The sequence below is a fragment of the Hippoglossus hippoglossus genome, chromosome 1 (genome assembly GCF_009819705.1).
Source record: "Hippoglossus hippoglossus isolate fHipHip1 chromosome 1, fHipHip1.pri, whole genome shotgun sequence".
Taxonomy (NCBI): Eukaryota; Metazoa; Chordata; class Actinopteri; order Pleuronectiformes; family Pleuronectidae; genus Hippoglossus; species Hippoglossus hippoglossus.
Genome location: NC_047151.1, coordinates 26,837,545 through 26,851,030, shown reverse-complemented (window position 1 = coordinate 26,851,030; position 13,486 = coordinate 26,837,545). Strand labels below are relative to the sequence as shown.

The following is a 13,486-nucleotide window of genomic DNA, read 5'->3' as shown; positions in this document are numbered from 1 at the left end:
CTCATCCTATGTGAATGATTATTGTTTCCTGTTGGTTGCTCCCTGCCCCCAGCGTTGGTTATATAAACCCCTCACCTGCACCAGGAGCTTTGTCAGTCGCGTCTCAACCCACTGAAGACAGCCAAGATGGTGAGTGGTGTTAATTATTATTAATTATTTATTTTGATCAGTCTGTGACTTTAATATTAACTACTTATGATCTAACTTAATATTTTAATCTAATTACACAGATATAGTCTGTAGCTGACATCTCGTGGTTCAATAGGCCGTGTGCTTGTACTTAAAAAATTCAAACTCATATTCATATATTTCAGATTTACAGGTTGAACATTAGTAAAGGTCAAACAGGTTTATTCTGAAGAGGTTTATGCTTTGCAAGTTTGGAAAGGTGCTTCATGTTAAGTCAAGGCCGGGTTGCTTTAATACCTTTTTTTTTAATCTTTTTTTAATCACAATATAAAGTTTTTTTGCTCTGGGGGGGGCAAAGATCCACTGAATTTTCTCATCTGTCATGTGATTTGATAAAGGTGCGTAGGCCAAAAACTAATTATAAGCAAGGAATCTAAAATGCCTCTAACCCCACGGGAAAACTTTATTCTCATCTTCTTTGTGAAATTACTTCCTTAAAATCTAAATCTAAATTGACCCATATTAATAAAATGAATACAGGTTTTGGAAAGTATCATACTGGGGCTGTACTGGAGGAACTGGAGAGCAGTGGCAGTGTTGTGTTGGGATGTTTCACACAGCTTCTAGATAAAATCACTCAAATTCCCCATTTGGGATCAATAAAGAGTAACTTAACTTAATGATTCTCCAACACTTTGTCCTGTCAATGATAAACTAGTAGAGATGTGAGATAGGACCTTTGTCGAATGGGGGTATCTGCGGGTGTGGCGGAGGTGGGACCGTGGTCACGTGATAAACAGTGAACAGGTGAACAGGTCTGATAATCCTACATAGGTTTTACAACTTTATATATAGGTTCAACATCAGATCTTGCACCCCCTCCCTCTCACTCTGTAGCGAGGTGGGGCGCTGGTACCTATGTGGTATCTGCAGCACGTCCGTGTGTGGGCGTCGCTTTATGGTTTTACTACCTCCACATGACCACCACATGTCAACGGACAAATACGGTGCCTTCCTGTTTCTGTACTTTTACAGCTATGTCCTGGTTGATAATCAACCGGACAGATAAGAACACGAGTGATAATCAATTCTCCCTCCAGGGTGCACTGTACAAACAGTCATTTAGATCTGTGGTTAAATTGTCCTGTAAATCACATCGAGAAGTGATCAAAAAACTCGGAAAATTCTTCCTCTTTGCACTTCACTGACAAAATAGCCCGATATTAAAGTTCAGCTATTTAACCTTCTCACTTCCCAGATCGGTGTCTTGATCTAAACTCTGGTTGCACTCAAATAGAAAAGCTGTGCACTGACATCGTGTTGCTTTAAATCTATTAAACATGTCATTTTAAGACTCGTCCGTCCCCTGAATCGTTTCCCACACTCTTTTATTTCTCTTTACAGAAAGTCAAGGACATGACGTTCAAGGAGGGGCACGAGTTCAAGATCCGCTTCAAACCCAAGGACGACTGCGTCAGGTAATTTCTCCTCGATCTATCAAAAGCCGAGACTGAAAATCTTTGACTCCGCAGCCGTTCAGCTTCGGTTCACGAGGTTCAGCTTTCAGATTCAATCACGTTTAATCAAGAGGAAGTTGACAAAGTGAGCTGCGGCCCTGAAGGTTAATGCTTCGTACATTTGTTCCTGTTTCATTTCTCTTTTGACCTTTACGTCCCTGCCTCCACTGCAGCTTCTCCATCAACATCGGTCACGACTCCGAAAACATCGCACTGCACTTCAATCCCCGTTTTGACTACGGCAGCGACCAGAACGTCATCGTCTTCAACGCCATGTCCGGAGGCAGCTGGGGTGAGGAGCAGCGCGATGGAAACTTCCCCTTCGCACGTGGAGAGGAATCCAAGGTGGGTCAGGTGGAGTGGTGGGGGTTATGTGCCACGACAGAACCATTCAGGGGTCCAGTCTGACGGGTGTAAGCGGCACATACTGTTTTCAGACTTTGGAAAAATGTCTGGAAAATTGATATTTTCAGGAGTCTGTCTTTCACATGAAGAACATACATGTTTGTAGTGATCCACATCACATTCCTCTGCACCTCAAATATCCAGCATTGTCATAACTCTTCAAGAATGAAGTTGCATTCTGACGGTTTTCTCATTGTTTAGCCAACAGGGGCTTTAAGCTGCTTCTGGGTGTGAGGATAACTCAAACAGAGAACTGCTCTACTTGAAATACTTTCTTGTGGATCGTTGGCAAAGTATTTTTGTGTATTTGTCTGTCATTTGGCTCAAGCTGAAGCGTAGTCATATCTCTGTACACAGGGAGACTGTTAGTTCAACAGACACATGAGCATATAACAATCATGATGGAGTTCAGAGGCTCATAAAAGGTTTTATTTTATTCTGCTCACAATTCTGCTTCAGTCATTGTATTTAAACACGTGTTACTTTATCTTTTATTGTGCAACAATGTGAAATGACACTGGAACTCTAATTCTGTGTTCTGTCTCTCGTCTCTCGTACGTCAGATTTACATCAACTTCAACCATGAGCAGTTTTACATCAAGCTTCCCGACGGCTCCATGACCAACTTCCCCAACCGCCTGGGAGACGTCAAGTACAAGTACTTTGAAATCAGCGGCGACGCCAAGATCGTCGGCATCAAGATCAAGTAGAGATCAGCCTCGTCTCGACCTGTGACTCCTGACCTGTCCTCCGCACTCTGGTTGAAATACTCTGTTTTACCTTACTGTGCCCATTCATCTTGTTGAGTCATATGGAAATAAAGCAGTAGAAAGTTACACCAACATGGAGAGAAGATGTTGTAATGAGAGGAAATGGCCTGAAGATGGAGCCACATCTTAATGAACTGTCTGACATCTACTCAGTCTCTTATAGAGTAAAAGCTGTGAAAAAAGAAACGTGTCTTCTTTGTCTCTATGTCTCTGATGCAGGACGACGCATGTGAATCTTTAATTAACTTTCATGACGAGCAGACATTATCTAAGGTCTATTCACTCAGAGCGGTTTTTCATTTTCAGCAGAGGTGTTCAGATCTGAGGTTTTAAATCATAAATACAAACCCTGATGTTTAAAAAGGTGCCTCAGTGCAAACGGAGCAAAAAGCAAATAAGTCTTCTCCTCTCTCTCCCCTATTTTCAAGCTTAATCTATCCTGCTTATCAATAAAGGCACAAAAAAGAGAGGTGTGTTATATAGACATATAAAGAGAAGCAAGCATTCACACTTACATTCACACATACGTCCAATGTACAGTTTCCAATTAACCTGACCCAAATCTGAAGTACGCACACACTCCCTCAAGAAATATTGAAACAATATTGGGATATTAGACATAAAAGAAAGAAAAAAGGAGGAAGAAATATAAGAAATGCTTGTGAATGTGCTCGGCCGGACTGTCAGTAAATATAGAGCTGATTATCGAGGAGGGAACAGGTTGATGAACAAGGAAAGATAATATACGACGGAGGTGAGACGCAGCACATTCTTACTGAGACAATTTACAGGAGGACTCAAAAGAGCCGTAGCCCGAAGCTGAGGAATGTGGCACGATGCAACTACATTCCCTGCAGGGATGATGAAATATACATTCATGTGTGTGTGTGTGTGTGTGTGTGTGTGTGTGTGTGTGTGTGTGTGTGTGTGTGTGTGTGTGTGTGTGTGTGTGTGTGTGGGTGGACGGCATATAAGAAAGTAAAGGAAACAGTTGAAGCAGTTCTTTACATTTAATTCTATTGTCCAACAATTACAATTATTTCATGGGAAATTGGACATTTTTGTAGTTATAGTATTTCTTCCAAGATTTTCTCAGAACATTGGAAAATTCCCCACAACTCCAACTTCTTTGATGTGATACTTAACTCATATGATTTAAATGGTTCATAATTTGTATAAATGACATCATCAGAGTCACGCCACATGTTTCTAGTTTTAAAGTTTATGTTAAGTGCTACTACACATCACAAGTATCTCACAAATACGAAATTTTTTAGATTTGTACAAAATGTTTATGCTCAGTAATATATTTAATTTTTCCGACTAAATGTCCTGCAGGGGCGTGGTCACAGCTGAACAGGGGTCGGCCCTGCTCGACCCCGCAGACTGACCTTTCTGGGCCAGGTAATCTTTATAGTTCCGGGTCAGGAGAGTGTAGAGAAATGGATTTATACAGCTGTTGCCGTAGGTCAGACAGGTGACGAAGAAATTCACGTAGTTATGAGCAGCTGGAGACAAAGCTCGGAGAGACTCTGCAGAGAACAGTTTGGCCAGCTGCCATCCCCAGAAAGGTAAGAAACAGGCCCAGTAAGCCGCCACGATGCTGAAGATCATGGATATGACTTTTTGTTTCAGGCCTTTCCTCAGAGCAGAGCGGCTGCTTCCTCCCAAGCTAGCCTGTGCGGTCCAGTAGCGCCGAGCTAACCCGACGTACAACCCGACGATAACCAATCCAGGCACCAAAACGCTGGTGCAGAAGAGGACGGTGATATAAGCCTTGAAGGCCTCAGGGGTCCAGGTCGGGAAGCAGATCCTCTTAACCGAACCTGTCGCGCTGGGTTTGCCCTCGCTGAGTCGGATCATCACCATCATGGGAAGCGTCAGCACAAAGGCCAAACCCCAGATGATTCCCGCCGTTAGCCTTCGTTTGCGGGACGAGTTCCTGTGCGCGCTGAAGGGCCTGGCCACAGCACGATACCGCTCCAGGCTCATGGCGACCAAAGTGAAGACGCTGGCGTGCATGGTGAGGAGATCGAGACTGAGCAGGATGCGACAGCCCGCATCGCCGAACAGCCAGTCGTGGACGAAGTAGGTGCAGACCACGAAGGGGATGGTGGAGAGGTAGAGCAGGTCCGCCAGAGCCAGGTTGACGATGTAAACGTACATGGAGCCCGTTCGGCGCAGAGCGGCCGAGCGCGTGATGATGAGCGTGTACGTGTTGCCTGCCACACCCATGACGCACATGATTATCAGCATGGCGCCAAGCAGGGATGTCGCCCACAGTCTCCCGCCGCCTCCAGCACCGCCACCACTGTCCTGGGACCCTCCGTCTTCAGTCTGTGGGCTCAGGATGAGTTCCAGCTGCGGAGTGATGGTGGTGTTAGGGGTGCAGTTCATTGCAGATCAGAGGTCAAAGGTCAGGGTCCAATTTTGAAGATCGTTGGCTCCTGGAATCTGAAAGAGGTTTAAAGTCTGCACAAGCATTTCAAGCTGTGAGGTTGTTATTAACTTTTTTCGCAAACATATCACAAAGTAGAAAAAGCAAAGATTTCCAAAGTCTTTGTTAGAACCAGATATTCTGTTTGAATCCAAGAGAAAACGTAAAGATGTGCAGGGATCTGCAGACAGAGTACCGTCCACAAAACTGCCCGTGTCTTGCAGCACTTATCCCCAAAAAAGAGGTCCTCCACACGCTCATGATCCCATACGTCTGCAGCGATAAAGCCTCCAGCAGAGATTCAAGTCATCAGCATGTGAGATGCTCTCAGTTACAGAGAGAGAACTGGTTTTCTCTGTTGGACGTCGGGCTGCAGCAGATCTGAAAAGGGTCATTTGTTAGCGGCGGGGTGGCGACGGGAGTCAGGACTCTGACTTTCAACTGGACAAACTGTTCAAAATCTCTCATGATGAGCTCCCGCGGTGTCTGAAAGGACTTCGGCTACTGACGTCTCCAGAGAGTCTCACTGTGGGATGAAACATTCGTCCATTTTAAAACGACGGGCAAAAACAACCTCAGCGTGGTGTCTTGAGCAAATGGCAAATATTTCTTTAACCTCTTGTCTTCGTGGGACAAATTTTGAGCGAATCAACAGCTGCGATGATCAAAATCCATGTCGTCCTCTTTTCTCGCTCAAATCATCCACGATGCTTCGCTGCAGCTCGTCTGCATGTCAGCGGATCCACAGTCCAACCTCAGTTTCTCCAGCTGCCACTCAGCTCCTGGGTTTCTTTTGACAGACGTCCGTCGTGTCTGTGTTCTTTGAGTTTTCTGGTCGCTGTCCGCTCTGCCTCCTCTTCACTTCTCTCCTCTGTCCTACCTCTTTCTCACCCGGGTGAAAAACTAGCACGGGTCTATAGATTTATGAGGTATTCCTCTCGGGCCTCATCCCACCGTCTCTGAGCACCAAGGTGTAGTTTTAGACACCCGACGACATCATTGACTGAAGCAACTGTCCACGAGTACACACACGAGAACACACACAAGTACACACACAGGTGCACAACCACTTTGGGATTATTTATTTTAAAGGGGAATTTATTTAGTTTGCTAACCAAACTAATAAATCAACTCTCTTTGCGAACTATATATCTGCATCTAAGATTTTATCTCTATAACTCGCAGTAGAATCTGTTTTTAGATGCATGAATTCCAACAAAAATAAACATTTGACATAGTTTTAACTCATCTTCAGTCTTTTATTTGAAGAGGGTGATGTAAGCAAGTTTAAAAAAGAATTTAGTCCTGTGAAATGAACAGAAATGAATGAATTAAATAAAATATTTGTAATCATTTGTGATCATTAATTTAATGTGTGATGTCAGTCAGACATGGCCAAGCATAGAAATGCCTTTAAAGACAATGTATGGCACTAAAACTATCTTCAGAACTTTTAAAAACAAAATCAATAACTCAAAAAATTAAGGGATATTTAAGAATCCAAGTTTCTACTGAAATGTTTAATATTTGTCTGTATACTTTGTGGTATAATACATTTTTAGACGTGTTCATTTCAAGTTGGCAGCACATTGTTATTTGGGTTAACAGTGCAGAGGAAAGTTTTTATCTCTGTGATTTTTATTTGAGGAGGATGATAATGAGGAAGAGTATTATTTATTTAAATAATGTAGAGCTGCAAAATTAACAAATGAATCACTGAATGTAAAAATCTTTTTTTTATTCATGCTCAATAATTTCACGTGTGATGTGAGTCGGCCATTGGCCAAGCACAGAAATGCCTTTAAAGTAATGTGGCACCAAATCACAAAATGTGAGTAAGAAAATAAAAAAAGAACAAAACCAACAAGGCGTCACAACTGGTTGTTTAATATCTATAAAAACAAAGTAAAATAACTAACTAGTTTGTTTTCATAAAGTCTGCCACATGGAGGCGCTGTTACACCATCTACTGGCTTTGAAGCTTATCCCACACATCTGATTAAAGGTGATGCGAGCGTCTTTAACAGGTTAAATAAATCAGAATCAAGATGGAAAACACAGAAACATAAAGGTCACGATGTAAACTTTACTGTAGTGTGTCAGAAGGTCCAGTTTGGATCACAACAATCCAGTTTTGACTTTATGGATTGAAATAGTGTTTGTGTTAAATGTTTATTTAAAAAAGAGAAATAAAAAAAAAAATCTGAATCCACCACAGACTCAATTTGACTCCGTGTAACTTATTAAATCAAACACTGTAAATAAAGATGGAGGACACATCTCCACCTCCTCCCAGTGTCGAGAAATGAAGCCAAAATATCCCGGGTTCAAACGCTGCCATTGAGCACAAGAGCATCAGTCGCAGCTGTTGATTCGATCAAAGATGGCAGAAACTATCTTTATATATCACATGTAATATATTTCACATGTACTTTGACTTTTTAGTTTGGCCCATGTCCCATCTGCTAACACGGAGGAGGTGGGGTTTGTGTCCTATACTGCAGCCAGCCGCCAGGGGGCGATCAAGATCAAATGGCTTCACTTTTGGGGAGTCGTCGTGTCGTCCATCTTTATTCGCAGTCTATGGTACGAAACATTTCATCATTTCACATCTGTATAAAAAGAATTTCACGAAGGCATCAAGGCTCTTCTCACCTTAACTACAACTTTTTCTTAAATCTTAAATCTAAACACTAAAATATATTTAACATGATAAAAATGAAATCCACATAGTTCACATAGTTGGTTTGCATGAGTGACGTCTAATAATCCAAACATCAGATACATAAACTCCAAGATGTTATTTGTGTTACTTCTGCCCTGACTGGAAAGTGATCTTTTGCAACTAAATAAAATGATTATCATTATTAATATTTCTTTATATTTCTTAATTCCACCAATGAATGCTGCCTTGGTCCTTGTTTGCATCCTTAACCTCATATTACCAGCAGCAACCACCAGTGTGACCATGCAGGTGACGACACTCAAGTTTCCCCCCAAAACTACAGAGGGAGCCAGAGCTGATGTGGGTCCAGGTCAGATCGGTGAAGGACTGGGAGGAGACGTCCCGCAGGCCTCTGCTCCATCAGGGCCTGTGTTTGAACATGGCCTCCACTGAAAACACACACAAGTCCAACGTTAGAGAAAGAAAAGGCCCCGAGACTGGATCTGATTCACTTTACTGTTGATCTTGAAGAAAAACTTCTTTTGTTGACAGAGGTGAAAGAGTTTAAGTTTAAAATCTGACAAAGAAAAACATCCTCTGTCAAATGTCACAGAGGAAGTTCACCCACAGCTTCCTCACTGAAACTGCTCAGTGGCCACACTACTGGGTCGTTCTGAGTGAACATGGAAAATCCATAAAGAGACAATCCAAAGCGGGGGGGGGGGGGGTTTGCATCATAAACCAATGTTAACACAAATTTAATCAGCTGCTAATTGCTGATTAATATTTAATAACCATTAAAAAACGTCTGAATTCTCACTTGTGTACTCCTGAGGGGACATCGGCACGCTCATGACGTCATTGAAGAGCTTCACCCACTCCAGCTGGTCGCTCTCCATCTCGCAGGTGAACAGGAAGTAGCGGTCGGGTGTCTGTATGGTGATGCCGTGTTGCCAGGCGCCGTTGCAGTGGGTGCCAGCGGGCATGCCGGTGGAGACGTTGTAACCGTGGTCCCTGTTCCCCAGGAAGACCTCGCCTTTGGCAAAGGCGTCCTTCGGGGGGGGGGGGGGGGAGAGACGTCAAACTACCAGCACCGTCATTGTGAGCACGTTAGCTTTTAAAGGCCGGTTGGAGCATTGCTGAGCTTCGACTCAGCCTTTGAGCAAAGCAGAATAGGTACATGTATGACAACACAATTCTGCAACCAAGCAACGCTGCCGAACAGAAAGTGCAGATCTTATACGTCACTGTGAGAGTGTAAAAAAAAGAGTTTGGTTCATTATGAAACTGTGGCAGACAAAGTAGGATATGGCCACAGTCCAAGTAACTCATGGGAAAAACTACACCCCATGCATTTTAGCTACATGGCCACTAGGGGGTTCAGTCAGTCCCCCTGATTGTGAAAGTGAAGCCAAAAAACGTATGTGAAATAAAATAAGCATGAGACTGTTTCCTGCAGCCCAACCACTGTTGACTGTATCTGCTGCATTATGTCATTTAAACACTTTTATTATAAAGTTATGAAAATATATTTGCTCTGCTGTGACCAGAAGGTGGCGCTGTTCAATCACGATCAAGTCTTGCACGAGCAAAGACATTGCACTTACACACACAGGGAACATGGTGAATCATCTGTTTTCATTATTATCATGATTATCCTCCTCGTCCACATTAGACCTCACCTCCTTTCCTTTTCATTTACTACTTCTTCTTGTGGAACCCTCTCTGGGGTTTATTCAGACTTTTCTTTCGGCACAGATAATTATTGCTCCTTTTTACGTCAGCAGCTAATCTGCCTTTGTTATCTGATGTGCATAACCCCCCCCCCCCAACTCTTCTTCAGGCTCCTGGCAAAGTCTCCGTGTAATAACCACTGCAATAAAAAAGCTCGGCTCTAATCTCCCACTGACTCACAGTCTCACTTTCACAACGTCTCAAACACTGGTATCGGATCATACAGCTGAAAGGTCTCTGCAGAAACAGAGGCTGGCTCCAAAACCAGGTCGGGAAATGATGTGCGTGAATCAAATACCATTCAAAAGCCAATGAAAACCACATATTTAGTCACAACTGTTACAAAAAAATAAATATTACAAGAAAAAAGTCCAACAATGAAGTCTAAAGTCAAAATTTAACAAGAAATAGTCGTAATATTACGAGAATAAAGTCGTAATTTAATCGATTTAATCAAGTTTCTTTCTCAATATATTCGAAATCCTGATAATTATTATAATGTTGTGCTGATGTGCCCAAAAATTACGTATTATATTATGAAGTATAACTAACCAGATGATCCACATTCCTCTTTTTGAAGCAGGCAACAGGCAAACATTTATTTTACAAACCAGCTCAAATGAACATCCTGTGTGATCCTGGGGGTCCTAAGTCTCGATCATTCAGGTTTTCACTTTACTCTGAGATTCTCCAAACTGGGAGAGGCCCACATGTTTAATAATGTGACACTGGGAATGAAACTACTTGATATCGTCCTCTCCTCACTGAGTCATGGCTTCATATCCCCACATCGTCTACTTCATCTCATTTGCTTGATGGAGAAAATAACTCCCTGTACGTCCATGGTGTGTGTGTGTGTGTGTGTGTGTGTGTGTGTGTGTGTGTGTGTGTGTGTGTGTGTGTGTGTGTGTGTGTGTGTGTGTGTCATACCAGTGGATCTTTGAAGTACATGAGCCGTCTGTGGTCCAGGGTGAACCAGCGCTTCTTGAAACCTTCTGTTTGCTAAAGAGACAAAAAGAGGAGGACACAGTCAGACGTGGGGCGAGAGACACAGAGAAAGTCAATGAGAGAGAGAGAGAGAGAGAGAGAGAGAGAGAGAGAGAGAGAGAGAGAGAGAGAGAGACTGTGTAAACTGTGTAAAGACACAAAGCAGCATTGAACCAAAGGCGACGTCTGTCTGTGACTCACACTCTGTTTGGTGTTAACACTTCATCAATTACTTTATTTATTCATTAGTCTAATCATCAATCTGAAACCCAGATAATATACATTTTAAACTCACATTTTAAAGGAGACCTGATTATTTTTCAGTTTTTATTTCTTGTTGTGTGTCCATTTATTATCTGAATAGAGATTTTGATTAATCAGCCATAATATAGTAATAAACCAAGGTTCACCACAAGCTACGAGAATGTGAAACAGTATTATTTCCATCTGTAGAAACCACAAATCAAATAATATCAACTGTGTTTTAAGAAAAACTTTTTTTTTTGTGATGTCAAGGAGAAATACTACAATACCCACAATTCTCAGGTGCAGTAGCGAAACACAATCTGTCGTTTACCACAACCGTGAAAATCAAGTCAGCTACGATCGGATCCTTCAGCGTTACTACACCGCATGAAACACTAAATACAAAAACACAAGATACAAACTAGGATATACCACGACACTATATCAGCGACAAGGTTAAATCCAAGGAGAAGTCGTTGGAAGGGGATCATTCGCAATGGTTTATGGGATATGTAGTTCCTTCAGTCTTAAAACAGTCACGCACACAGACTTGTTCCTTTTACTGAAAAGTCAAAAATAGCATATTTGGACCCAAATTTTGAAAATGGAAAGATTTTTTAAGAGCAGGTGGTTAATGGTTTATTTTTTAAATAATATATATGTACGTTTATATAATATATAATGTAATAATATTCTTCTTGACGGATCCTGATTTTCTTTGCAGCCCAATTCAACCATTTAGTCAAGAATACTTCCCTTGTTTTGAATCATTAGTATAATATTCTGTCACTTAAAGTACATGAAACCTGATATTAGTCTTTAAAGATATAAAAACATGATTGAAAAGCTGAAAGATGCTGAAAAGCCACAGTTTTAACACCAGTGCAGCAGCTGTGAATCCACTGTTCTTATACAAGTGTTGGATGTTCTCATTGGGGCCGTGACTCCCTCCTCGGGTCTGTCTCGTACATGTGTAGGAAACAAATGGCGCGGCGAGTTCTTCCATCTCAACCTGACAGACGAGGGTCAACGTGCTCGTCGCTGTGCAGAACCTGTTGAGTCGCTGAGGATCAGGTTTCCTCATGCTGCCTGTGTCGGAGCTTTCTGTGAGAAAGCAGTCGCATGTGTTTGCATGTGCTAATTTAAAAGGATCAGTGCACCGGTGCATGACTGAATATTTACATATGTGCAAACGCCTCTTTGTCTGTTTCCTTAATCGCGACACACGTCTGTGTTTTGCGAGCGGATTTGAGGGTTTGACACCTGAGGATTAAGTGGATCCTCAGCAGGAAGGATCCGCTGACAGAACGGCAAATGGACGCATGGACAGAATGGCGGTGAGGCGGACACGTCTCAGCTGTCACTCAGCGCGTCAGGCAGCTGCACTGACAGCTGGGAGAGTTTCCTCTCTCAGCGCAGCTTCCATTCAATGGAAGCAGGGCGATGGAATCACAGACAGAGAGCTGAGGATAGGGTTTGTAGCTTGATCTAGAATTAAGCCAGGGTTGGATTTAAAAAAGCCCAACAGAATGAATTAACGTGTGTGGGTGCAGGGGGCGCTGTTGAGTTCAGTGCACAAGTGTCTGTGTCTGTGTGTGTGTGTGTGTGTGTGTGTGTGTGTGTGTGTGTGTGTGTGTGTGTGTGTGTGTGTGTGTGTGTGTGTGTGTCTGTGTCTGTGTCTGTGTGTGTGTCTGTGTGGGTGTAACTTGCCCTGGGTCCTGTTTTCTCCATGTATCCCTCCTTCAGGAAGTTGCGGGTGAGTTTGGGAACGAGCTGAAAGCGACAAAATACAACAAAAGGATCAAGAGCGACTCTAGAAAAACACTGCAGCAGGTCGAACGACACTGAGTTCTATCCATCAGGATTCATGTCACTAACACAGACATGAAATCAATATATAAATATCATTTCACTATCAGTGATCATCAGCAGTAGGTGTGTGTGTGTGTGTCTGTGTGTGTCTCTGTGTGTGTGTGTGTGTGTGCTCACCTCAGCGTCTGTCGCCCCAGGAAAGGCCACCTTCAGGTAGTGAAGCTGAACTGCACGAATCGAATTGTACCAGTCAACGATCTCCTAATGGAGAGAGACAGAGTTATTCCTTTTTAAATATCAGACACATATTTAGGGAACAGATATTTATAATAATTGTTCAAATGACGTCAACAGTAGATAAGCATCAAAATGTTGTGAATTATCTTATATCTATAATATCTTTAGATGTGTTTGTTTCCACGCAAAAATATTTGTTTAATATCTAGATTTTTTGTTCTTTCTTTCTTATGTTTAGGTTGACATTTTAAATGAGGATTATTTAAAAAACGGTGCATTCATATGCAGTTAAGAATTAATTTCACGACCATGTTGCAATTTCACATTTAGCTCCCGAGCATCAGCTGTCGGAGCTGAACACAAACGACCTGACGACGGACCCTGAGCTCTTCCATTCATTTCAACGTGTGCGGATGAACGATGGATGTGCAGCTTGAATCTCACAAGTTAATGAATCTCATCAGCGAGTAGAATCACAGCTGATGGTTTTAAAAGGTTCGGAGACTTTCTCCCACATCAACGTAACTCCAACACGTCTGTTCCTCCA

The 13,486-nt window shown here is 42.5% G+C and overlaps 3 protein-coding genes across 5 annotated transcripts in view; 1 reads left to right on the top strand and 2 right to left on the bottom strand.

Annotated features, from left to right (window-relative positions):
• Window positions 1–52: 52 nt before the first annotated feature.
• On the top strand, window positions 53–3,002 carry lgals2b (lectin, galactoside-binding, soluble, 2b). 3 transcript variants are annotated; one of them, XM_034579405.1, is made up of 5 exons: window positions 53–129; window positions 1,534–1,601; window positions 1,814–1,991; window positions 2,615–2,795; window positions 2,846–2,984. In XM_034579405.1, exons 1-4 carry the CDS (start codon window positions 127–129, stop codon window positions 2,759–2,761), a joined length of 396 nt encoding a protein of 131 aa, XP_034435296.1. In that variant the 5' UTR covers window positions 53–126; the 3' UTR covers window positions 2,762–2,795; window positions 2,846–2,984. The 3 variants fall into 3 exon arrangements, with proteins under 3 accessions (XP_034435296.1, XP_034435124.1, XP_034435214.1); XM_034579233.1 differs by having other exon boundaries at window positions 2,615–3,002; XM_034579323.1 differs by having other exon boundaries at window positions 1,534–1,607; window positions 1,820–1,991; window positions 2,615–3,002.
• A 1,142-nt stretch (window positions 3,003–4,144) lies between these two features.
• LOC117757222 (urotensin-2 receptor) lies at window positions 4,145–5,218 on the bottom strand. Its single transcript, XM_034578178.1, has one exon. The coding sequence runs from the start codon at window positions 5,216–5,218 to the stop codon at window positions 4,145–4,147; it is 1,074 nt and encodes a 357-aa protein (XP_034434069.1).
• A 2,146-nt stretch (window positions 5,219–7,364) lies between these two features.
• The window catches only part of zgc:92360 (uncharacterized protein LOC436988 homolog), a 13,980-nt gene continuing 7,858 nt past the window's right edge, over window positions 7,365–13,486 (bottom strand). Inside the window, exons 7-11 of the mRNA XM_034577912.1 lie at window positions 12,880–12,963; window positions 12,601–12,663; window positions 10,588–10,659; window positions 8,744–8,975; window positions 7,365–8,372 (exon numbers count right to left, since the gene is read on the bottom strand). Coding sequence (XP_034433803.1) covers window positions 8,344–8,372; window positions 8,744–8,975; window positions 10,588–10,659; window positions 12,601–12,663; window positions 12,880–12,963 — 480 coding nt within the window. The 3' untranslated portion in view covers window positions 7,365–8,343. The remainder of the gene's footprint in view (window positions 8,373–8,743; window positions 8,976–10,587; window positions 10,660–12,600; window positions 12,664–12,879; window positions 12,964–13,486) is intronic.

Excerpts from the sequence above, each read along its gene's own strand:
- lgals2b (XM_034579233.1), top strand. Across the intron at positions 1,602-1,813 it reads TTCAAACCCAAGGACGACTG|CTGCAGCTTCTCCATCAACA; the intron begins CGTCAGGTAATT and ends TCCCTGCCTCCA. Across the intron at positions 1,992-2,614 it reads CACGTGGAGAGGAATCCAAG|ATTTACATCAACTTCAACCA; the intron begins GTGGGTCAGGTG and ends CTCGTACGTCAG.
- LOC117757222 (XM_034578178.1), bottom strand. The coding sequence starts at position 5,218 with ATGAACTGCACCCCTAACACCACCATCACTCCGCAGCTGGAACTCATC.